This window comes from Embiotoca jacksoni, unplaced genomic scaffold, assembly GCF_022577435.1.
Source record: "Embiotoca jacksoni isolate LCO1_2020_lvr unplaced genomic scaffold, fEmbJac1.0.p SCAF_6, whole genome shotgun sequence".
Lineage (NCBI taxonomy): Eukaryota > Metazoa > Chordata > Actinopteri > Embiotocidae > Embiotoca > Embiotoca jacksoni.
In genome coordinates this window covers 1,688,668-1,712,248 of record NW_027185414.1, presented here as the reverse complement: position 1 = coordinate 1,712,248, position 23,581 = coordinate 1,688,668, and the positions used below count along the sequence as shown (strand labels likewise).

Below are 23,581 nucleotides of genomic sequence, written 5' to 3'. Positions count from 1 at the left end.
TTTAAAACTGTTACACACAGCACATTTAAAACTTGACAAAAAGAGGACGATCACATTGATTTGCTGTAAACAAAGAATCTCAGAATCAACACACAGTGATGCTCTGTGGAGAAAATATAACTACTGTGTTTAAATGGAAATGAAATGATACAGACCAACAGTTGAAGATTGTTCCAGACCTCCGACGAATGGAACGCCGACTGTATGAGAATACAGAGACATCCACGAGAGAGCATTGAGTGGAGCAAGCAATAAAGACAGGGAGAGGACAGAGGACTGTTGTGGGGAAATGTGAGGAAGTATTTAACAACAGGCCTGTGCTGTCACTGTGGATACGAACATCAGCTGAGACAGCGGCTGCCAACCTTTTCTATAGATGTACGGCCACAGCACTTTAAGATTAACTCATGTAACCTTAAATTAACATCATCCTTTATCTTCCAATGTCGAATATTATCATAAACTGCATAAAAGTCATTCGTTTAATAAAATTATCATGCAATTAGAATTTCTCATCCATTACTTCATATCTACTATATATGCATTATTTTCAAATGGCAACCAGAAGTGACATCACCCGTTGGTTTGTGAGCAACCATTATGAAACCTCGGGTTCAGATTTTGGCCGACGCCATCTTGTTGTTCGGAGCGGTTTGGAACAAGAAGTGACTATGTTTGGACGAGCTGGGGGGCGAGTGAGCGGTGGATCAGACTCCATCTGATTGGAAACCCTACAATACTACCTTCCGCCCACCGATAGCTGTAACCTGACTGCACCACAGGCCTGTCAATCAAACAGAAACACGGCTTTTTGAAGCTTTTTTTTTATAATTAATGACGGGATCATTTTCAGATGGTCGGCCAGAAAACTAATAAAAAGGAGTGACAAAACCGAAATAACTCGTGGAAAAAATGTATTGACGTAAAATGTTATGAGACTGGAAGTCTATGGAGCCACCTTTAGTGGTACTTGGTGGTATTTGGTGGTTCTTCATCGCACTCCGTTTTCAGACCTTTTATATAAAGTCTAAGATTATTTTTTGGTAGCTATTTAAACCGTTAGATCAGTTCTAACCAGTTCCCCATTACTTTTGTCTGACTGTGTCAGCTGACATTTTGTTGCAGAGGGCATATAAATAAATAAATACAAATTACACTCATCTTTTCCATCTGTATCCTCAAACTGCTGTGATGACTGAATTTCCCCGCTGTGGAATTAAAAAAGTCTGATCTTATCGCTTAACTTAAAAAAGACAACACAAATAATAACTAAGCACAATGGGAGTAACACTATTTGCTGCTTGTCTGTGCTTCAAAGCTCGTCTGCTCAGTGTGCATGCATGAGTGTGGGGTTCGGTCACTGTAATAAAAGTATTCAACACGTCCTCATTAACTAGCTGGCTGCCTGGCAGGGCTCTCCGTGCTCGCTGCACTGATGACTCCCCGGGTGGGAGGAAGAGAGGTTATACGCAGATGTGAGGCCACTTCACTTAATACAGCTACACATAAACACAAACAGCTCACGTAAACACACACACATGCAACTCAGCAAGAGTGGTTTCCCTTATTCAGCTCGCAGCATAGCACCCCCTTCGAGGACCACCTGCTAGTTAATACCACGGCACTCTCACACACACACACACACACACAGACACCCCCCCCCCCCCACACACACACACACACTTACCCCTACACATGCAATTCTAGCATGCATGTATATTAGCTCACTGGCATGTGTGTGTAAACATGTAGGCACTGTGCAGAGCATGTCAAGTAATTGTGACCACACACGCATCTCCACACATGTATGGTTCAGCCTGCTGAAACGACACGCAATGGAAACAATACTGTCGGCTGCTGCTCTACAAAATGCATGTGTAAGCTCTTTATTGAATTACAGTTGTTTGATATTTGTGAGTTCATCTCCTGTTTGTGATGCTTCTGTGTCTCCCCATTTCCTCTCCGACTCTGACGTGGATCTACCATCCCCTCAGCCAATCACAAACAAGTGGGATCACATTTACGAGCAGGGTTGCCAGGCAACAAGGAGAGAGAGAGAGAGAGAGAGAGAGAGAGAGAGAGAGAGAGAGAGAGAGCGAGAGTGTGAGAAAAATAGCCATGTTGTTGCCAAGAGGAGAGGAGAAATCGGAGCAAGATGGCTTAATTGCCTTTTACAGATAGCATGCCATTCACGGTCAACTGGACACAACACTTGATCTGATAGTTGACCATGCAACCAAAGTGACTGAAGTGGGCTTTTGTGCGATACATAACTGGGTTATCATGATTAGTCATGGAGGGAAGGGACCCGGTGGTATTCAGTTACCACAGGGTCAGTGACCTTGACCCTGTGGTAACTGAATACATTATGATATATAATCACAATTTAATTGTCTCTCTTTCTCCAGGTTTTTCTCTCTGGTGTCCAATTGTAGTCAGAAAATCAAATAACAGAAAACAGTTTAGCTAAGTTTTTTCAGAAATGTTGGTGCCTGGAGCAGCTCACTGCAGTGCTGCTGTTGAAATCCACTTTTCTTTCCGTCTAGAAGCACCTGCAGGGATTACAATTTGAAATTCAGTTATTGAAATACTGTCAGAAATCCCATTAATGCTTTGTTCCTTTAACATTTTATCTTGTCAGTTTGTTTTCTGAAGTGCTGCGTTGGGCTGAGAAATAATTATTTTCATTATGGATTAATTTGGAAATTATTTTCTCAGGTAATTAATTCATTATTTGTTTTATATGATATATATACTGTATATAATGTCATACAAATGTCCATTAAAATTTCCCACAGACCATGATGACCTATTTTACTTTACAATAGTCAACCAACATTTCAAAACACAAATATTTTCAGTTAGTGAATTTAACAATTAGTTTGTTATTCTCCATTTTCCAGTAATCTGTCCAAGACTGCTGATCAGACATGAACATTTTACAGGAAAACACTGCAGTCTGTCAAGTTATTAAGTGTGATGAAAGTTCTCTGTTTGGGTAATTGATTCACTTTTCAAACGCATGTCTTCCATAACCTGGTTGCTTGTAAAAATCGGTACAAACTTCTGTTTCTCTTTTTAGTGACAATTTCATGTCCCCAGATTGTAATGAGGAACTTAGTGAATACACTGTTAAAACTGGGACGTGAGTTGTAATCACCTTTCTTTCTTTCTTTCTTTCTTTCTTTCTTTCTTTCTTTCTTTCTTTCTTTTTTTCTTTCTTTCTTTCTTTCTTTCCTTCTTTCCCACCCTCCCTCCTCCCTCTGTAAGTAGGCCATGGCTGAGAGGCCTGTTGTTTTAGAGTGCTACAAAACAACATTATTGTCTTTAATTAAGCCTCAGCCTCTGTGTGCATCTATCTCCCTCCTTCCACCCCCCATTCCTTTTATTTCCCTCCTTCTCACTCAATCCAAACACTGCTGTCCTCTTCCCTCCTCTCTTTTTTTTTTTTTTCTTCCTCTGAGCTCTCTTACTTCCCAAAATGTTTCTCCCATCAAATCCCGTCTCCCACAATTCCTGTTCCTCCTTTGGCCTTTCCTTTCCCTCCATCCCTCTTTCTGTCTCTGGCAGCTCTCTTTGGACATTTCCTGATGTCACAGTGCAGTATTGTCCCACAGGTCAACAGCACAAGACACACACACACACACACACACACACACACACACACACACACACACACACACACACACACACACACACACACACACACACAACATGCAGTGCACTCCCTCAGTAAGCATGGGAAGCTGAGCTCAGTCAGTCTTGCTGCTCCGAAGCCAATTCTGTTTAATCAGACAAGAGACTGGCTGAGGACTGGAACGCTTGTGAGAAAGAGTGCCTGTGCTTGTTTCTGGGGGTATTCAAATATTAATTAAATATTTTCTGAAAAATCAAGTTTTGTCATCTAAGATTCAGTAACTAACGGAGTTTGTCAAAATATTGCAGCAACACTTTACAGCATGTATGAGGGAGAACGTCATATATTAGTATGTGTGCATGTGTGTGCTCAGAGTCAGTGAGAGTTAGGTGTTAATCCACAGCATTAACAGCCATCAGCCAGGCGTGATAACTAGTGTGGCTGCTGCTGGCTCAGCTGTACACACACACACACACACACACACACACACACACACACACACAGTTTTACTGCTATCCATCTGAGGACCCTCCATTGCCTACATTAGATGACATCATATTGAAAATCCTGATGTAATGATCTCACCTCAGCCCTCTAACCTGAAGGAAATTCTCCATTATTTGAACATCATGAATGCTCTTTTGGCTGATGCTGTTTTGGTGGAGTATTGAGGTTTTTCAAATGCCCATTTCTTTTATCGATAATATGAGTCTGTTTGTCTGTAACATAACCCCTCCCGCTTTCATCATGTGAAGTACAGTATGCGTTTGTATCCGGCCGTCATGATGCACACAGAGTCTGAGTGCAGCTCGCTGTATGTATGTGCTCCTTGTCCATTCACTTTTTCGCCAACCCTACATCCCAGTCTCCTACTGGGTTTGTTGCCATGGCAACAGTGGCACACACACACACACACACACACACACACACACACACACACACACACACACACACACACACACACACACAGAGAGGTGCCAGTGTTATGTCTTGGAGGACTCTTTGTCTTACCCCTCATTTATCCACACACTTTCATTACAAAGAGTATTATTTTTGTATAGAAAAATGATGGAACATCATTTGTGACCTTTGAATCAAAAATGTGTCAAAACATCTTAATAGTGGCGTTGTGGGTATAGAGTGGCTGATTTGGTGCGTGTTACAGGCTGTAAATGATGTTACTCAAAGAGTCACGACCCACCCTTCTCTCATCGTGCTCATTTTTGCTTGTTCTCCGTAACGTCTTTTCCTGTGAGGGTCAGGAGTGTGCACAGCAGCGGATGAGCATTCATGATGATCAGACTACATTACCCACAATGCTATATTTAGACCACTGCAGTGTGTGACTCAGCACAGACAAGCTTAAGTCTGGTCTGACGCCACAGCTCTGACGGGTAATGCTGCAACACTAAAGGTACAATTATATACACATTTAATTAATATTATCGTTTTGAGAAAACTGGGCTGCAAAAGCAGCACCATGGCAACCAAATCTATATGATCCAATGTTACAACACATTTGTCTCAGAGGGCATTACAGTCAGCACATACGACACTCTCCGTCCTTCGACCCTTGATTCATGTGCTTCGATCTAATACAACAACATATATTAAAGATAACAAAGTATTGTTAAGAATTATACTTTCTGTAATCAACTAGCATTTAGTTAGTTGATGTTTATGTAAATCATGTGTGTGTGTTTTAGTGACATGGAGGGATGCATTAGTCTAAGATGAAACAGCCATTATAATTACAAGAAGGGTTCATATCCATTTATTTGCATGCGTGCGTGTCTATGATCCCCTTTCTGCCATTCTGACACACAAAGACACACACAGGCCACTTCTGTTGCACTGAAGCAGCTCATTTGATGCATCCATGCAGATGGCATGCTGCATGTACCATCTGTAGGATGCAGAGTTACCACGTTGTGCATGTTAAGATGTGAATGTTATTCAGGCTGAGTGAGAATGTGTGTTCATACTGTACACGAACATATGCGAAGGTGTGCTTCATGAGGTGTTGCATGGGGACACGCGTGTAGCCGTGTGTAATTGTGGAATGAAGCAGATGGGCAGTGGATTCCAAACATTTTCCCGCTCATGTATGTTAGTCATGTTTTCAAGCCTCGGTATGTGCTCTATATGCAAATCAGAGTGTAAGGAAGGCCTTTGTGTGACATGTGAGTGAGACAATAACTCTATTAATTGCTCCTATCTATAATTATAGCTTAAGAACGACTAGTTGACTTCCCACACAAAAAATATTCTTGCAGGACACTGATCATGTATGACCTGCAGGGTTGATTTCTCGACCTGGATTTCTTGCTATGTGCTTAATAAATAATACTAATAATAAAGCACCACCTGACAAGAACACATGGCAGTAGGTCAAATCTTAAACTTGACAGACTTTAAGTGTTACACCATGGAGGGAACTCTTCAACTTCTGTGAATTTCAAAATAATGTTTGCATCTTTCTTTTGATTAATACGTTTCGTAGTTCCGGCTGCTGGCTCAAGCTACTGTACATGTCTGGAAACTTTAGGTGGAAAAAAACTGTAAAGAGAACAAGCCCGATTTTTTTCACCCTTCTTTGTAAAAAGTTTCTGTTGCTTTGAGGGAAAAAACTAAACTCTGGATTAGATTGCATGACTCATTAGACATCGTATTTACCAATAAATGGATACAAATATCTAACATGTTCTTCAAGTCTGTGTGGGGGTCTCCAGTATCTGTTCTTTAAGTAAGAATATTTAATCAACTGCAAAGTGAGAAAACTTCCCAGCAGCTACAATCGTTCAGCTGACCATCTCAACACATGATACCGGAGAATACACACACACACCAACGGTGTGACAAAAATATGTTCCTGAGATAAACTTTCACTTGAACTTAATTCAGAGAGGCTTTCTAAGTATTTGCCGGAGCAGTGAGAGCTCTTTCAGATCATGTGTCATGTAGCCTTGAGAGGTTAGGAAGTGCAAACAGCTCAGAAAACCAGCCACTCAACAGCCGGCAGCACCTCATCAAAAAGCTGCTTTGTTTCAACTGTTTGGCTTTCTTACCAGATTACCATCAATGAACAAGTAGGTTTTCATCTTTTTCAGTGCAATAGCAAGTACTGTATGACATCAATCTGAAACTCAAACTTCAACATACATATACTATATTGATGTCAGATCAATATCAGGTTGTTAAGATGCACAAATGTGGTTTCAATTGATTTCCCTTTGCATTGATTCTAGTTCAGTGTCAGGTTGCTGTATCAGAGTACAGTGAATATGAAATAGTAGTGCTGCATGATAATGTAGTGATATTGGTTTTCCATGTCAGGACAGGATGTTTTAAATGCATGAATGAGGTCATCAACTCTGGAACTGGAAGGGGTTCAGGTATTTGTTCAAGGACGCATTAACAGGATGGGTGTCTGCGCACAACCCTGATCCTGACCAGTCTTTCTTCACAATATGATTCTGTAGGGCAGGTTCTAATGCACGTCATGTTAAGGATATCCTTATTGCACTCCGTGGATTAACGCACAGCTCCCACGTGCAACCTTTGGAGCTTTGAGTATTACAAAATAAAGTAGATAAGATGTTATAGTCAAACATAATTAAATAATACAGGTAGTCAAATGTTTAAAATGGAGTCAAACAGAAATATAAATCAGATTACCTTTACTTTAAACCCCAATTGGTTTGTCGTAAAAATGTTTTTTAACTATTTATCTCACACTTACTATTTTTGGATTTTGACATACACTGATACAGACTGATCATCTATGAATTTACCATCATTTTCAGTTTAAGAGAATTGCATTGGCAACTACTGTAGCTTAAACCTGCAGTGCAGAACTTGTGTCTCCGCCTTCTGTCGGTGATAGTAATTACACAAACACTGTTGAAACATGCTAACGTCATAGGCTTGGCCAAAGCCTACCACGTTGCCACTGTGGTTGTAAAATGGTGGACAAATTGTTTGTAGTGCCACATCACCCGTGAAATTTTAATATTTTCAACTTGTGCAGACGTCTTTGAATTGACTTTGTATGTAATCTCTCCACGGGAATAATTTGCTTTGCGTTTGATCTGAGCACACCGTTCGACTGGAACAGTTGCTAAAATATTATTGCATGCTAACCAAATAGTCAGCTAGTTAACTAAAATGTTCTTTATTCACATACTCAGTTATATTTGTTGACTTGATAAAATATGTCCGACACTTTTCTCAGTTTACGGACTCCATAGCTCTCTTCTAAACCTGTGGGAGAAAAAAATATGCATACAGTAGTCAACAGTCTTTCTAGCACCACAGAAAGTTTGCATTTTTCGGCATGAAGAAGAAGAAGAAGAACAGGTAAGATCAGATCAGAAATGTTTGCAGCCTATAGATTTCCAATAACTTGTGTTTTCTCTCCTCCTTGTAGACTATAGTAAACAGAGGCAGGGAAAATCCAATGTTAAGCCTATTAAGTCCCACTTACCTCCCACTTTTTTTTCCCCTTCCTCTCTTTTTACCTTTTCCACAGTTTTCCTCTGTATGTCAGTGTGAGCTGGCCTGGCAGGTTTCACTTTCTGTGTATGTATTTTTAGCATCAGAAGCTGTCCTTTGGCAGGAACCCCTCATTTCTGAGTAAATATGCCCTGTCTGGAGACCTGAAGTTCAGCCCGGCCTTGGTCTCCAGGGAGTGACTGTGTATCTGTATTTCAGTTTGTATATTCTCGTGTGCCTTTATGTGTGTGTTAGTGAGTATGTGTGTGAGAGAGATTTACAGCCCCTGTAATCAAAGCCAGAGAATGTGCATGCTTTCCCAGGCCCAGCTGACTCCACTCTTAAGCATTACACCGCACTGCCTGTTCAACAGTACCCTGCATCTTAATGGGTCCAAGACTCCGGGCTTTGGGGCACATGTAGACATCTGTGCATGTCTGTTTGGCGACTAAGGAAGTAGTCTGGCAGTGGACTTCCTCTGTGATGTTAAAGAAAGCTCTTTGATGTCAGCTTTGTTTGCCAAGTGGTTTGTGTAATCCTGAAGGAGTGATGTTTTCTTGCAGGTCGTGCTGTATTCAGGTGAGATTTTCAGGATCTCAGGGTTTATTAATGAGGCCCAATTTTCAGCTGTCTCTAATTACTTTTAAGTCAAGCTACTGGCTTCGACTTTGAGGATAGGAATGGCTGTTTTATGCAAACCAAAAGTACAATTTATCACAGCACTGTTGCACTGAATTGCACTACATATTTGTTATTATTCTGTCCACCTCCTGTAGATCTATATACTCATTTTCCTGTTTGGGGCTCATAGTAGAAGTATGTCTTGGCTGCAGACTTTCCTGGAGAGACTGAGTCTGTTTGGTTTTGTTTGATGTCTGTCGTGTTCAGTTTGAATTATCAGTCTAGAAGCTTTGTACTTGGACAAATTTACAGTTTCTGATGATGTGATGGCACCTCTGCTTACTTAACTTAAGTTTTTCCTGCTGGATGCATGCTGTGATATGTCACAGCATATGTCATGTATTTCTGGCATTATTGTAATCAGTATGACATAAAGTATCATCGTTGGCATAAAGTGTGAGAGGCTATTATCAGCCTGTGATGTTCTGTTGGGGAAAAGGTACTTTTACCACAACACAACATAGAAATGTTGCTGGTTGCGAGGACTTTTAAAATAGTCACGTAAAGCAAATACAGCATGAAATTTTATAACAATTTAATACATGTAGAAGGTATCTCATTTACATAGGTCACAAAGTGAAAGCTAAAAATGCTGAATACCATAAAGGGTAATTTGAGTCCTCTGTGGCATTTATAGCAGCTAAATGGCATTAAATAATCCATAATCACCACACAGTTTACAGTATTTAGTTCACACTGCACTACACTGAGAATGAGATAACATACCTGCAAACCTGTATTCAAAGTTTAATATTTATTTCCTAGATTCATTTTATCTATTATTTTTTATTTTTTTATTTGAATCAAGCTTATGACTGGATGTACTGTCAAAAAAGGCGTTGAATTACCTGTGAAGTAGACATTATGGCCTGTTCATTTGATAGATATACCACTGCTCTGCCTCTTCTCCACAACTGAAGTCAATTTATTATGTGACATCAGTAAGAAGTCCTAAATGTTGTACATTCATTGAAAGCAGCAGGTGACCCCAGTAAACAGGACTCTCCTGTGTTTTTATTCCAATTACTGAGTAAAAGTAGGTTGAAGAGCTTGTTGTTGTTGTTTTTATTGTGACCACACCACTTCAAAACAAATGTGTTGATGCCGTGTGACTGGGGGAAGAACTGATCGGCCGTGGAAATCAACCAGACTGGACCAGAACATTGATTGTTCAGGTTCATCACAGCGGACACTCCTCTAGGTCACACTCTCCAGAGTCGCTAAAGACGAGGTCTGATGAGGAGCAGCAGAATTAAACTGCAGCTTGGCTCACTGCAAAATACATAATCAGAATATTATAGATCATACTCGATAACAAAAGCAAACTATACATTTTATTTCAACACGGTTGAACAATTTCTGTGCGGACATAATGGAAGATTAAATCTCTTTTGTTAAACCAAGTTTTACAAGATCCTCCAGGTAATATAAACAGAAAAAAATAAATAAAACACATTTTCAATATTGTGAATATTAAAAGAATATAATTTTTAAAAAGTCTTAATTTACATCAATTTAATTGACAGCTGTGTGAATACAGCTCTTGTAAGTTATTCAGCCTTGTGAGTGTCCTTTCAGCTGTCATTGCCTGTCTTAGCTTCCTGTCACCATGTCTCCATGGCAACAGGAGTTGGGGTTGAGGGACATATTTTGACAGGAAGTGACCTCATCATGACCTTCTGGCTGATGTCATGGGTCCAGTGAGGGGGTCAGAAGTCAAAGCTGGCATGTTGTAGTGTGTGTGTGTGTGTGTGTGTGTGTGTGTGTGTGTGTGTGTGTGTGTGTGTGTGTGTGTGTGTGACAATTTCTGTCTACTTGAAGAATTTCTGACTGACAGCACATATTGTTCCGGTCCTGTGGAAGTTTGACATATTTTAGTCGATCAAAACAAGTTGGAGCTGGTGTCAGGCTGCAGCTGCTGTAAAAAAATATCCACTTTTACAAATTAAAGGTCAAAACACGTCACAGCTGTTTGCATGAGAGAGATTATATCAGGGTGGTGTAGGAGGTTGTTTCCAGTCTCCTCCAGAAGGAGACTGGAAACCTAGAGGTTAACAAGTAAACAAGAACAAGTGAACTTCAAGGTTAACTTGTTCCTCACAAACTGCTGATGGAGCTCAGCAGATGTAGCAGGTAATTCAAACCCTTGAACTGCTCTATTTAAAACATCCCTGTTGTTTGGACAGAGGTTTGCCTTTGTTTAAGATTAATTGGTTTGTTTCTACCAAAGTGCGTCGCCTTAATTCTTAAAATCTTTTCTCCTGCTGCCTCTGATCTCAGCAAACGGCAGACGGGTAAACACACTCGCCATGAGCTCATCTAAAATTGATGCACTGGCTGTAAAAACACCCGACTCAATAGTTACAGTCTTGTGAAGCTGAGATGTTTATATATTGTGTATATACGTGATTATATAATCTGTAAGTAGTATGTACATTGTCTCAACAGTATCAAGATCCACCACCGTCCACAGCATTCCTTGTATGCGTAAACATAATTTGCCAATACATCTGATTCTGATACGTTGAACACAGTTCAGGTGAGCTGTGTTCCTTTTCTGGGTTTTTAATCATGGTATTTACTCATTACCAAATGTCACACATGATCTCACCACAGTAAACCTGATGTTACCACTAGTTTTCTCCTCAATAAATGTCCTTCCAAACCACGGCCTCTTGTGGCTTACTGCTTAAGTATAATGTCTCATGCTGTAATGCATTCCTTCAGCATGCGGTATTGGAGGCTTGCTACACAGGATGTACACTGGCACACACATCGCGTGTGCAGCGTAGATGCTGTTGTATCACAGACGGCTTGTTTTGGCCGGGGTGACTGGCTGCCTGGTCGTCTGGAAAGCACAATCTCTGACTTGCTTTCATGGTGAGAGGAATATCTAGGCCTCATGAATAATTCTGCTTTATCTGGCGCTGCTACTACTGCAGTCTCTCTGCCTCTGCCCGTCTTCCCCTCTTTAATCCGTCTCCTCATCACCTCCGTCTCCTCCTCTCTTTGTCTCCTCCTTCCCTGGCTTTCTTTTGGTCTAACTCTCTCCCCTCCTTTTATTGTTGCTGTGTCATCGCAGGGATGCGATGTGTCAGGGGAACAGATGGGCGGTTGCTGCAGACGTCTGTAACCTTGGCAACTGTATCCTCACCTGCGCTGGCATTAACCGTCTCTCCTTGTTATGCCACCCGAAACACAAAAGCACCATCATCCTTGACTCCATGTTCCTCTTCCTCCTTATATCACCGACTGCATAATTTCCATCCTCTATTGTCTTCCTCCTTTAATTCGTTTTCTTTTTCCCGTCAAAATGTGTGTGTGTGTGTGTGTGTGTGTGTGTGTGTGTGTGTGGATTGATGTAGTTACACTAAATATCAGTTAACATCCACAAAGGCTTCTTGTTGTTTGTGTCTTCCTTTTTCAGTTCCCTTTGTGCTACATGAGATATTTGTCATGTTTTTTATTTTTTTTTTATTTAAACAAAATAGCAGATACAGCATAACAAACTCTCGTTTTTTCAGAGTTAAAGCCTTTTCATTCTGATGGTTGTTTTAGGTGCAAAATAGAAGATATGACTTAATTATTGACCTGCTACTCAAGGACATATACAGTGCATCCGGAAAGTATTCACAGCGCTTCACTTTTTCCACATTTTGTTATGTTACAGCTTTATTCCAAAATTGATTAAATTCATTTTTTTTCCTCAAAATTCTACACACAATACCCCATAATGACAAAGTGAAAAAAGTTTGGTTCAAATTTTTGCAAATCTATAAAAAAAAATAAAGAACGTAAATATAACATGTACATACGTATTCACAGCCTTTGCTCAATTCTTTGTTGAAGCAGCTTTGGCAGAAATTACAGCCTCAAGTCTTTTTGAGTATGATGCTACAAGCTTGGCACCTATTTTTGGGCAGTTTCTCCCATTCTTCTTTGCAGGACCTCTCAAGCTCCATCAGGTTGGATGGGGAGCGTCGGTGCACAGACATTTTCAGATCTAATTGCAGATATACATAGAATCCTTGTTGTGGCCAGTTGGAGTGGCGTATTTCTAAAACTGATGTAACTATAAGACTGATGCCACAATGTTTTCGAAAGAAAGCACAATGTACACACACACACACACACACACACACACACACACACACACACACACACACATACAGAGAAATACATGCATATACATGCAGAATGCACTTATACAAGTAAAAATGTTTGTAGGTTTTAACCTGCTGGTCAGCTGGGTCTTCTCTTTTTTTGCTGGTTTGCTGGTGTGAGTGTGGATGGTTGTCTGTCTCTCTGTGGACCCTGTGATGGACAGGATACCTGTCTGTAGGGCACCCTGCCTTTTGACCAGTTTCAGCTGTTATAGTTTCCAGCCCCATGTGACCCTCTACAGGATAAAGCATGTATAGATAATGGATGCATGTTTGCTTGCATTGCACAGAAAAATGAAAACCGCAGGCTGACAAATCTGTCAGCGAGATCATGGATGATAGTTGCTATGGAGATGCACCGGTGGGAAGGCCAGAGATGCTGGCGAAGAAACAGAGAGAGACAGATGCTATCATGAGGGAGCAGAAGAGGCTCAATGATTTGCCTGTGTATACGAGCATGTGTGTGTGCAACTGTAACTGTAATCCTAGTGTACCAGTAATTACGCCACATAATCACATAATTCTTGAATAAAACTGGTAATGGTGATACTTAAAGTAACGACCTCTGAGGTCTCTGTTTCGTTCTCTTGGGTGACACCTGTGGCGTTAAGTAGTAATTGCAGCTTTTTGGCTCCAAACAGTGACATTAGTCAGTCGGACACACTTCACACACAAGTGAGTTGAAGGGAGCCTGTTGCGTTAGCTCTGCCGACCTGTCAGGGGGAAGACACTGTTGAGTGTTCAAAAACCTGCCACTAACTTTGCACCACTTCTGGAAGTGCAAATGCAAGAACTTTATTCGGTGGGCCCACGGGCTCAGTCACGATTGTGTGACCTCACAGGGCGATATAAAATGACCGAAAACACATTTATTTAAATGACAATCTCTTGAGATATAATTTTAAGATATGATGTTGTCTGTTCCTGTTCCCCCGCTCTGAGCACTTGTCCGGTTTCCACGGTGAGTTTGCTGTGTGTGCGTGACTGACTGCAGACTGCTGGATGTGTATGTGGTACTCCTCTCTGTCCTTCAGCCTCTCTCTGTGTGGTTCAGACTTTTGTTTCCGTAGCAGCAGACAATATGACCTCAGCAACATTCTGATTCTCACCTTAGCAACGAGCCAAGATCTGCACTGTCATGGAAACTGTAACAAACCTGTCAGTTAAGTCAGTTGCTAGGTGACGAGGACGAACAGTGACTTCGCCGTCCACTGGTCGGGCTCACACTTTGACTAAACATGATCAAATCTGTTCTGGATTTTCAACAGAAAGTGTCCTGAAAGTGATCCCGCTGTTCGCACAAATGTCTGTCAGGGACTGAATGCGTGAGCGAAGACTACTTTTGCATTATCTCATTATCTTTTAAGTGAGCGTATTGTGAGAGAAGGCGTCGTGAGGTAACAGCTCGTCCTGAAAAACTCACCATGAGCCGCCAGGAGCTCCGTCAGTGTCAGCCGTACGCTGTATGGCACCACTGGTTGGCCAAATGCTTTGACTTCCCTTATCCCTTTCAAATTAAAAGCACCCTAGTGTTTCACACTAGCCAGATACTGTACCAGGTTTTGACCCATTGTTGTTAAATATCAGGTGGTATTACTAATAATCCATATAGTGACCATTTGATTGTGACCAAACCAGCTAGGTGATGAGTATTTGCTGTGTTTAATATGAATTATACAGTATTTGTTTTACGGTATAAATTATACTACATCTTTGGAGCTACACGGCTAGTATTCAGTATCTTGTTTGGTTGGGTCTCTGTTACAAACAGTAACATGTACTGTATGTTAACAAGCAGCTTTGCAGCCAGAAAGCAGATCAAAAGCAGGAAAGGTAGAGTGAGTGAAGGGGAGAGGAAGGACAACGTAATGAGGGAGTCCCTCCTTCTCTCTGCAGGACAGCTGACAGAATGAGGGTAGAGAGAAGTGGGATTATCTTTGAACTCTGTTACACTGCAATTAATGGAAAACAAACAAACAGAAACAGCAATACCAAAAAGTACACATAGATGTATTTTATGTTAAGGTGAAAGGGATTCCTGTAGCCTCTGATCTTTTGCCTCAAACTTAAATTACACAGCCGTTTCCCAGAGGGAGCAGACTTTGAAAACAGGAGCCTGCTGCATACTTTTAAAATGTTATTTTTGTATCATGCAAAAAAAAAAAAAAAAAATCCTCTGTTAATATTTTGGGTGATTATTGTTGTTTGTTTCCATACATTTGACCGAATTCACTTTACTTGTAAGTGTATACCAGTCACCCATTGGCTACATGGAGAATATGGCCTTTTTATAAGAATATATTTTGTGTTGCTTTGAGTAAACCTGACACACTTACACTTACCCACTTACACAGCCAGCAGACACAGAGCAAGATTAGTGTGGCAGCATTTAAGTCTAATATTCAGTTTCCTCTGAATAAAATTGTAATCTTTTGTTGTTAAATGCTGCACTATTTTAAACAGCTAATCACTAACTTTGTCTGTCTGCTCTAAATGCTGAATAAGTAGTTTAAAGTGGCTTCATCAGAGTATTTTCATTGAAAACAGCTGCATGCTGCATCTGGAAACTATGCTGCTAAGAGTCATTATAGTAAACTAAAACAGTAATGATGCTGGCTGAAAGATGATGATGATTCTCTGTGGGTTGGTCATTACTTCCAGACCTTTTGATATTACATGTCGTCATTTGATGTTAAGATAAATATAAGCACCAATCAACTACAGCATCAAAATCCCTGACAGGTGAAGTGAATAACATTGATTGTCTCACCTGTCAAGGCTCAAAATAAATCAGACAGCAAGTGAACAGTCAGTTCTTAACGTTGATGTGTTGGAAGCAGTGATTGACGTTAGTATCTGAGTGACTTGAAGAAGGACCATCTTGTGATAGACGACTGGATCAAAGCACAGCAGGATGCTCTATGGGAAGACGGCAAGCCAGCAGAGGCAATGTTCTGCTGGGAAACCTTGTGTCCTGGCATGTGGATGCTACTTTGACATGTACCACCCTCCTACACACTGTTGCAGGCAACGTACAACCATTCATGGCGATGGTATTCCCTGATAGCAGAGGCCTCTTTCAGCAGGATGATGCTCCCTGTCACATTGAAACAACCGTTCATGAATGGTTTGAGGAACATGACAAAGAGTTCACGGGGTTGACTCGAGGTCTGAATCCAATCGAGCGTCTGTGGATGCTGGAAAAACAAGTCCAGTCCATGGAGGCCCCACCTCACAGTCTCCAGGACTTAAAGGATCTGCTGCTCAGGTCTTTGTGGCTGATACCACAGGACACCTTCAGACGTCTTGTGGAGTCCAAGCCACAACGGACCAGAGCTATTTTAGTAACATAAGAGCGACCCACACAAAATTAGGCAGGTGGTTCAATGTTGTGGCTAACATTGTAGATTATTGCAGCCTTAAGTAACAACAGTCATATATGCATCCATATTTTATATTTTATTTTACTAAATCTACTTTTTATTCTGTCAGTTTTCTTACTTTTTATTCTGTATCTTTTTAACCCATGCTGCTGTAGCAAAACAACTTCCCCTCGCGTATCTATCTATCTATCTATCTATCTATCTATCTATCTATCTATCTATCTATCTATCTATCTATCTATCTATCTATCTATCTATCTATCTATCTATCTATCTATCTATCTATCTATCTATCTATCTATCTATCTATCTATCTATCTATCTATCTATCTATCTATCAAGTCTGTCTATCTATCTATCTATCTATCTATCTATCTATCTATCTATCTATCTATCTATCTATCTATCTATCTATCTATCTATCTATCTATCTATCTATCTATCTATCTATCTATCTATCTATCTATCAAGTCTGTCTGTCTGTCTGTCTGTCCAGTCACATAGTTACATCAGATTTCCATGACTATAGCCTGCTGTACTTGACAACAGCAGCTGTGATGATATATTGATGATGGAAAAAGACTCGTCCCCGTAACGCTCATATTCCTGCACAACTTTATGAATACGAATGATTTTTAGCAGTTAGAGTGTGACGGCCCACCCTCCTCGTTTCCTGTGCTGCTCAGTCCTGTTTCCTGACTGCAGCCTGGATGGGTCATCAGGGAGAATCAGCTGCACCTGAGAAGTGGGTGAGGCTACATCTAGAAGACCATGCTCTCTCTCTCTCTCTCTCTCTGGCTGGGCAGCTCTCCACTTACACCTCCACAATGTTAACCACTGCTCTTTACTTTTGTTTTGCCCTTTATTTGCACACATTTACACTTTACACTTTACACAACTGATGCCATCACCAAAACAATTTTGAGTATTTAAATTGACATCTTTTTGTGTGCGTGGACTCATTTGTCACAAGCCTGAGCTGAGTTTGTGACATAGTGTAAGACAGTTTCACACCTCTGAGCTCTGCCTTATTCCTTACTGCCTGTATCCACATTTGTTTTTGTTTGTGTTTTTGTTTTCTTTTTGCCAAATCATTATGAAATCACAGACCCACAGTCTGTGTACAATTAACCCTCATTCACATAGCAGCATTAGAATTGCAGCTCTGCATGAAACATCGTCCAATAAGGCAAACTAAGGTTTGAGCTTTGTTTGGCCTCTTCTGGTTCAAATAAAATGCTGCAACATGATGATTTGCACTGGAGGCAAATTAACGCTGACTTACATGCACACACACACAGTAGCTGTATTCCAGATGTGAGTAGTGTGTGTGTTCTCATCCAGTTGTTGATCTCCTATATAGACTGAGAGGTCTGGTAATAACAAACAAACAGGAAGAGAACCATCATAAATGTAGAGATCAAACACACACACACACACACACACACACACACACACACACACACACACACACACACACACACACACACACACACACACACACACACACACACACACTTGGCTGTAACTCCACTCCCATGGTTCTCACTCCAGCAGTAAGCTCATTAAAATGTGCAAGGCGACCCCTCTCGTCCTCATGCTCTCTCATCTTCCCTCCATCTCTTCCTCTCTCATTTCATTCCCAAATCATCCTTTTCCTTCGAAACCAAATATCACACACTCGCTCTCTTGATGAGCTTCACTCCTCTCCTCATCGTCTCACCGATGTGGGATAGGATCCTGTCCTCAGCACACACGGTTCAAAATACTGCTACAACTGATCGGCATGCATGGTGTATACTTGTATATTCTAAGTATGTGTGTTTGTGTCTATGAATGTGTGTGTCTGGGGGAGGGTGGCTCTCCTTTAATGAATGGTTGCCGGGTAGAACAGGAGGCGTGAGGGAGGAATTTGTTAATTATGAATGGAGCACTTCTCTCTGGAAGTGAACAGCACACAGTGTGTGTGTGTGTGTGTGTGTGTGTGTGTGTGTGTGTGTGTGTGTGTGTGTGTGTGTGTGAGTGTATAGGAATGTGGTAGCACATGTGAGTATAGGCCTTGTGTTTTAACATCTGCAGACTAGCTGGTCAAGAAATTAATTGAGCAGTGCTAATTACCATTGAGCTGCTCATGAGCAAGGCATTTTCGACTGATCAGTCTGCGTCCTACAGAGCAGTTTCCTGTTGCCGTCACACAGTGACCGTCACCCCTGATTACCCTCCTCACAAGTTCGGTCAATTTTTACAAAGCTCATCATTTTAATTACCAAACAATTACAGCCCTGCTGTGAGGATGTGCTTATGCACGGTGGTGCTTTAAGTTAAATGCTAATCTTGGCATGCTCACTGTGATAGTGTTAAAATGTTGATGACAGATGGAAAGCTTTTAGTGTGTGAACATTTGCCTATCATCCCTAAACACTGAGTACAGCTGAGGCCGATGGGAATGTCATTACAGTGTATTGTAAATATTTGGTCCTAAACAAACATATTTTGGAATCAAGAAGTCACTGTGGTTCACACAATCAATGATTTTGGGATCATAAATGTCTGTACAGAACATTTATCTGAAAGATGTCAAAGCACTTTCCTCTGAGACAAAAAAGTCTCCTTTATGAATGGATTTATTTTATGTAACGTACGAAACACACACTCTGGTACACTGAGATCTCTGTGCAAATCTTCTGCGTGCATGTTTTATGTGATGAAATTAGAAATAACTATTAATGTTAGAAATAACTAACTTTCTAAAGTAGGAATGTAAATGAGACTATTGTTGTTTAAATAATTAAATCAACGTTCACTTGTCACATTAAATCACTTTGTTGGCTAACTAAAACTGTGCGTAAAAAGCATTAGCAGTTTAGTTAGACATGGTTTAATTGCTTTAAGATCACATCATTCATTGTGAATCATTTTTTGAGACACTGGATTTTCAGATTGGGATGAAACTATTAAACTAGCACATAACATTTTGGAATGACGCTCTTCCTCCCTCTGCACTCCTTGTATTTTACTGTGTAAGCCTGCGTAAACCCTCATGATAAACAGTGTCTCTCGAGGAAATCCCATTTGGCTGCTGTTTAATCAGAATTTTCCAGTGTGTACATTTGGGTGGCAGTAGTGATTATGGTATTCTCCAGGCGCTGTATACTGTATAAACTCTACCTCTGCTGGAAAGTCTTTAAGTCCAGAGAATGCGAATGAAGCTGTAATCACCCTTTTTTCGTGTTGGCTTTCCACCTGTACAGAGGCGGCAGCGGCGCGGAGCACCTTGTTTGGAAGTCTGCTGTGTCTGCCATCACTTAAACTGACTTAAACTCCGGGGTCAGCTTTTTCCACATAGACCTACTGCCTTAAAATAGACTGGTGTTTACAGCTGCAGGTTAGCTGAGCACGAAGCTGGGTCTCTGAGCGGCTGGCTCTCACACAAACACACACACTCACGAGATACTACTTTATTTGGACGCAGATGCGAGTGTGTATAGTGTCTACGAGAGGCACTTCTGTGTCTTGTGTAAATACTGGCTGGATGTAAAAAAAACCACATCTGCAGTTGTTCATGTGCCTGAATGATTCAGTGCTTTTATCAGCCTTGACTTTATACTGCACACGAACAGCTGTAATATAAATACTGATCACAGCTCTGTGATCTGTGTTTCTATAGAACAAAAAAAGAGCAATGAAACGCTTTGGTAAAGTCTGTTTGTGTGTGTGTGTGTGTGTGTGTGTGTGTGTGTGTATGTTTCAAGATATGATGTTTTGTGTTTCCAGGGGCAACCAGAGATATTGGTTCAGCTCTAACCAGGATGTGCATGAGGCATCGCAGCATTGAGGCCAAACTTCGCCAGTTCACCAAGTAAGATACATACACCTACGTAAACCTTCCTCATTGCCTCTCACCTTCATCTTATTCCCTTTCTTTAGTTACTTCCATTGCTGATCTTATCCTGTAGCCCATCATGGTTTTCTGAGGTCGGAAAATGTTCAACCTCATATGCATTTCCATCTAAAGCTGACCTTGTTTTAGGGCTACGATGGGACAAATGTCTGGCGAGGTTTTCTTCTTGCTGTATGGATTCCATTAGGAACATTTCTCTGTCTGTACATATTTAAAAGACTGTATATAAATACAACCACTGGCACGCAGCACAGACCACTCCGGAAACCTCACAGAGAGTCTGTTGTCAACCATTGTTTGCTTTTTTCTTTCATTCTTCATAATATCTAATGACTTTTCCACAGCAGAAGCTATTACATTGATGGAGATAATGATAGTGGAGATAATGATGATGATGATGATGATGATGATGATGATGATCGAAGGACTGAAGACTGAATGAGTTTTAACATCCTCGTGTGTCTGTGTATAGTGCTTGTATACATGGTCCATTAATCTGACATTTACCTGATGTGTGAGCGTTTGTTTCACATATGTGTGCATGTGTGGACGGAGGGAGGACAATGTTCCAGATACAAAAATTATGAATTGGAACAATACATAAAGGGTATTTATATAATGAGTTGTGAATAGTGGGGGTGGATCCTGTTAACTCTCTGTCTTGTCAAGACGTCACATGGTGGAGATATTTTCCTTAGCCACTGACTCTAAATGAGAAATCAATCCTTATTCTCCATCTCCATTATAAGCATTGCGTCTAACCTGTCCTCTAATTTATGCATCTTCTTCTTAAATCTCCGTCCCTCCGACAGCGCTCTGATGGAGAGCCTGATCACACCTCTCCAGGACAAGATTGAAGACTGGAAGAAGACGGCCAACCAGCTGGATAAGGATCATGCCAAAGGTACACTAACACCACAGTTTATGATGCTGATTCATTGTTAAGGTGAAGCCCCACGTCCTCTCTGCTGAAGCAGCTTCAGTACAAGTGCAGTGTACCTACAGCCGTGTGAGGAAGAGACCACTGAGAAGGTTGGATTAAAAAAAAGAAGAAAGAGTTGCACCTGTTTGATCAGTTTAATCTGATTGTAGATCCTTTGATAGTAAATTATCCAGAGCACTCACTTCACTTACACTAAAGAAGGATCCCATCATGTTCGATGTTCTGTTCTGTTGATGACATTTCTGGATGTTGCTGGATGACATTTGAAGTGCTGAGTCCTCATCGGTTGACTGCAGGTCATGTTGCACTTAACTGATGATCATTTATATTATTTTATGCCACAAACAGCTCACCAAGAAGTAACTTATTATTTATCAAGAGAAGACTGGACCACATCATAAATAGTTATGAACCGATGCAAACAGGATGACTTAGCATGTAATATTAAAGGGTAAAGTTAATGTTTTCAAATGCTAGATAACCTTGCATAAAGATCTATATTGCTTCCAGATCATGTAGAATACTGTTTCTTTGTAGTTTTTTTTCAGCAGGGTGGTGTGATCTGCAGCCACAGTTAATGTTCAATGTTGATCTGGCTTTCATCACTTTGGATTGATGTTTCCCTCCAAGCGATGTTAATCTCTGTATCATTGACCTCTGTGCTGAGCAGCTTCTGAAAGTGTTTTTATTTCAGCTAAAAATGTAAATGCGAGATAATACGAGTTCACACAGAGGCCTTTACATTCCTCTTACTAAAACATTTCTGTTTATCCTCTTTCAAGAGTACAAGAGGTCACGCCACGAGATCAAGAAGAAGTCATCTGACACCATGAAACTGCAGAAGAAGGCTCGTAAAGGTAACCGTCAGTTGTCTGACAGCGGAGCTCCGGCTCGTCTCACAGATTATGGCTGGCACGGTCACTCAGACACCGTCACTTCTACTTGTATCACTGGTGTTTCTGTGTAGCTCATGTGTTGTAGCTGTGGATGCATTTGGACGTCCAACTCCTATTAATTACTGCTATTTCTATGAATTTACCAATGTTGATAAAGAATTTTTAAACAAAATCAGCAAAATTTGCCAAAAAATTGACACAATTTTGATATATTTTTTTATATCAGTTTGGCACCCAAGATAAAAGACGATATTACAATGATTATATTCAATTCCAACACAAACATGCCGTCAATCGAAGTGGAGGAGCACAAAGTGAAGATCAAATGACTTGTGAGTTTATGTTGCCATCTTGTGGTGCTCAATAGTATTACAGGTTCCTGACTCATCCTGAATCGTGAGGCAGCAACCAATAAGTGTTGCTTTCTTTCTAAAACAGCCTCCATTCAGTTGCCAGGCAGATAAATACGTAATATAACATGTCTGTAAAGCATTTTACGTATTTGCATATTTTACAGTACCAGTCCAGTACCGCCCTCGTTATTCAAGAGTTTTCCTTTAGTTTTACTACACGGTAGAACAATACTGAAGACATCAAAACTATGAAATAATGCTTTGTTTTGTGCAAACAAAGGAAAATATGTTATTCATTTTAGATCCTTGGAAGCTTTTACTTCGTTGGCAGCTTTGCACACAATTTATGCTCATGAGCTTCATCCACTTTAAATGTTTTTTCAGCAGTTCCCACATTGTGCTGAACTCTGTTGGACTCCTCTTTCTTCATTCCTACTCATCCTAAACCATCTCAGTTTATTTTTGGTCGGTCATCTGGCCCCCATCACGCTGTTTAATGGTCATATAGTTCTTACAGAGGTGATTTGTGGGTCATTGTCCTCTTAAAGAAACAAATTAATCTCTGCAGCAAAGGTAACTCTTCACCTGGCTCTGGGTTCGAACTTCGGCTCGGACCGTCTGTGTGCAGTTTGCATGTTTTCCCTGTGCCTGGTGGGTTTTTTTCTGGGTCCTCGGCTTCCTCCCACCGTCCAAAGACATGCATGTTAGGTTCATATTTTTTTCTAACTTACCCGTAGGTGTGAATATGTGCGTGAATGGTTATCTGTTTCTTTCTGTCTTTCTGTGTTGGCCCTGTGATGCACTGGTGACCTGTTCCGGGTTTACCCTCCAGCCTCCTTCCCCGTGACCTTGTTCAGGATAAAGCGGGCCTAAATGATGGATGGACATTTTTGTTATTCATACATTATAGCTGTGATGTCTTCAGGATTGTTCTGATGTGTAGAAAATAGCAAAAATAAAGATAAGCCCTAATGAACTAGGTGTGTTTAAACTTAGGACGGGTCATGTATGTCTTATGTTAAAGGCAACTCCATGATTGCAGCTCAGAGAATGTAGGATATACTTACAGTAGATTTTATCTACTGCAGAAAAATGATACTAACATTACAAATATATAAATATAATCCATT

The 23,581-nt window shown here is 40.7% G+C and overlaps 1 protein-coding gene across 7 annotated transcripts in view; it reads left to right on the top strand.

The window, feature by feature from the left end:
• mtss1lb (MTSS I-BAR domain containing 2b) overlaps positions 1-23,581 on the top strand; it is a 73,939-nt gene that overhangs the window by 29,079 nt on the left and 21,279 nt on the right. For 5 of the 7 annotated variants that reach the window (XM_069173919.1, XM_069173920.1, XM_069173918.1 and 2 more), the window contains exons 4-6: positions 20,133-20,217; positions 21,072-21,163; positions 21,985-22,059. In XM_069173919.1, the coding sequence (XP_069030020.1) occupies positions 20,133-20,217; positions 21,072-21,163; positions 21,985-22,059 (252 nt within the window). Of the gene's footprint in view, positions 1-20,110; positions 20,218-21,071; positions 21,164-21,984; positions 22,060-22,405; positions 22,431-23,581 lie in introns of those variants that run through there. The other 2 variants (XM_069173922.1, XM_069173923.1) reach the window with 2 other exon arrangements.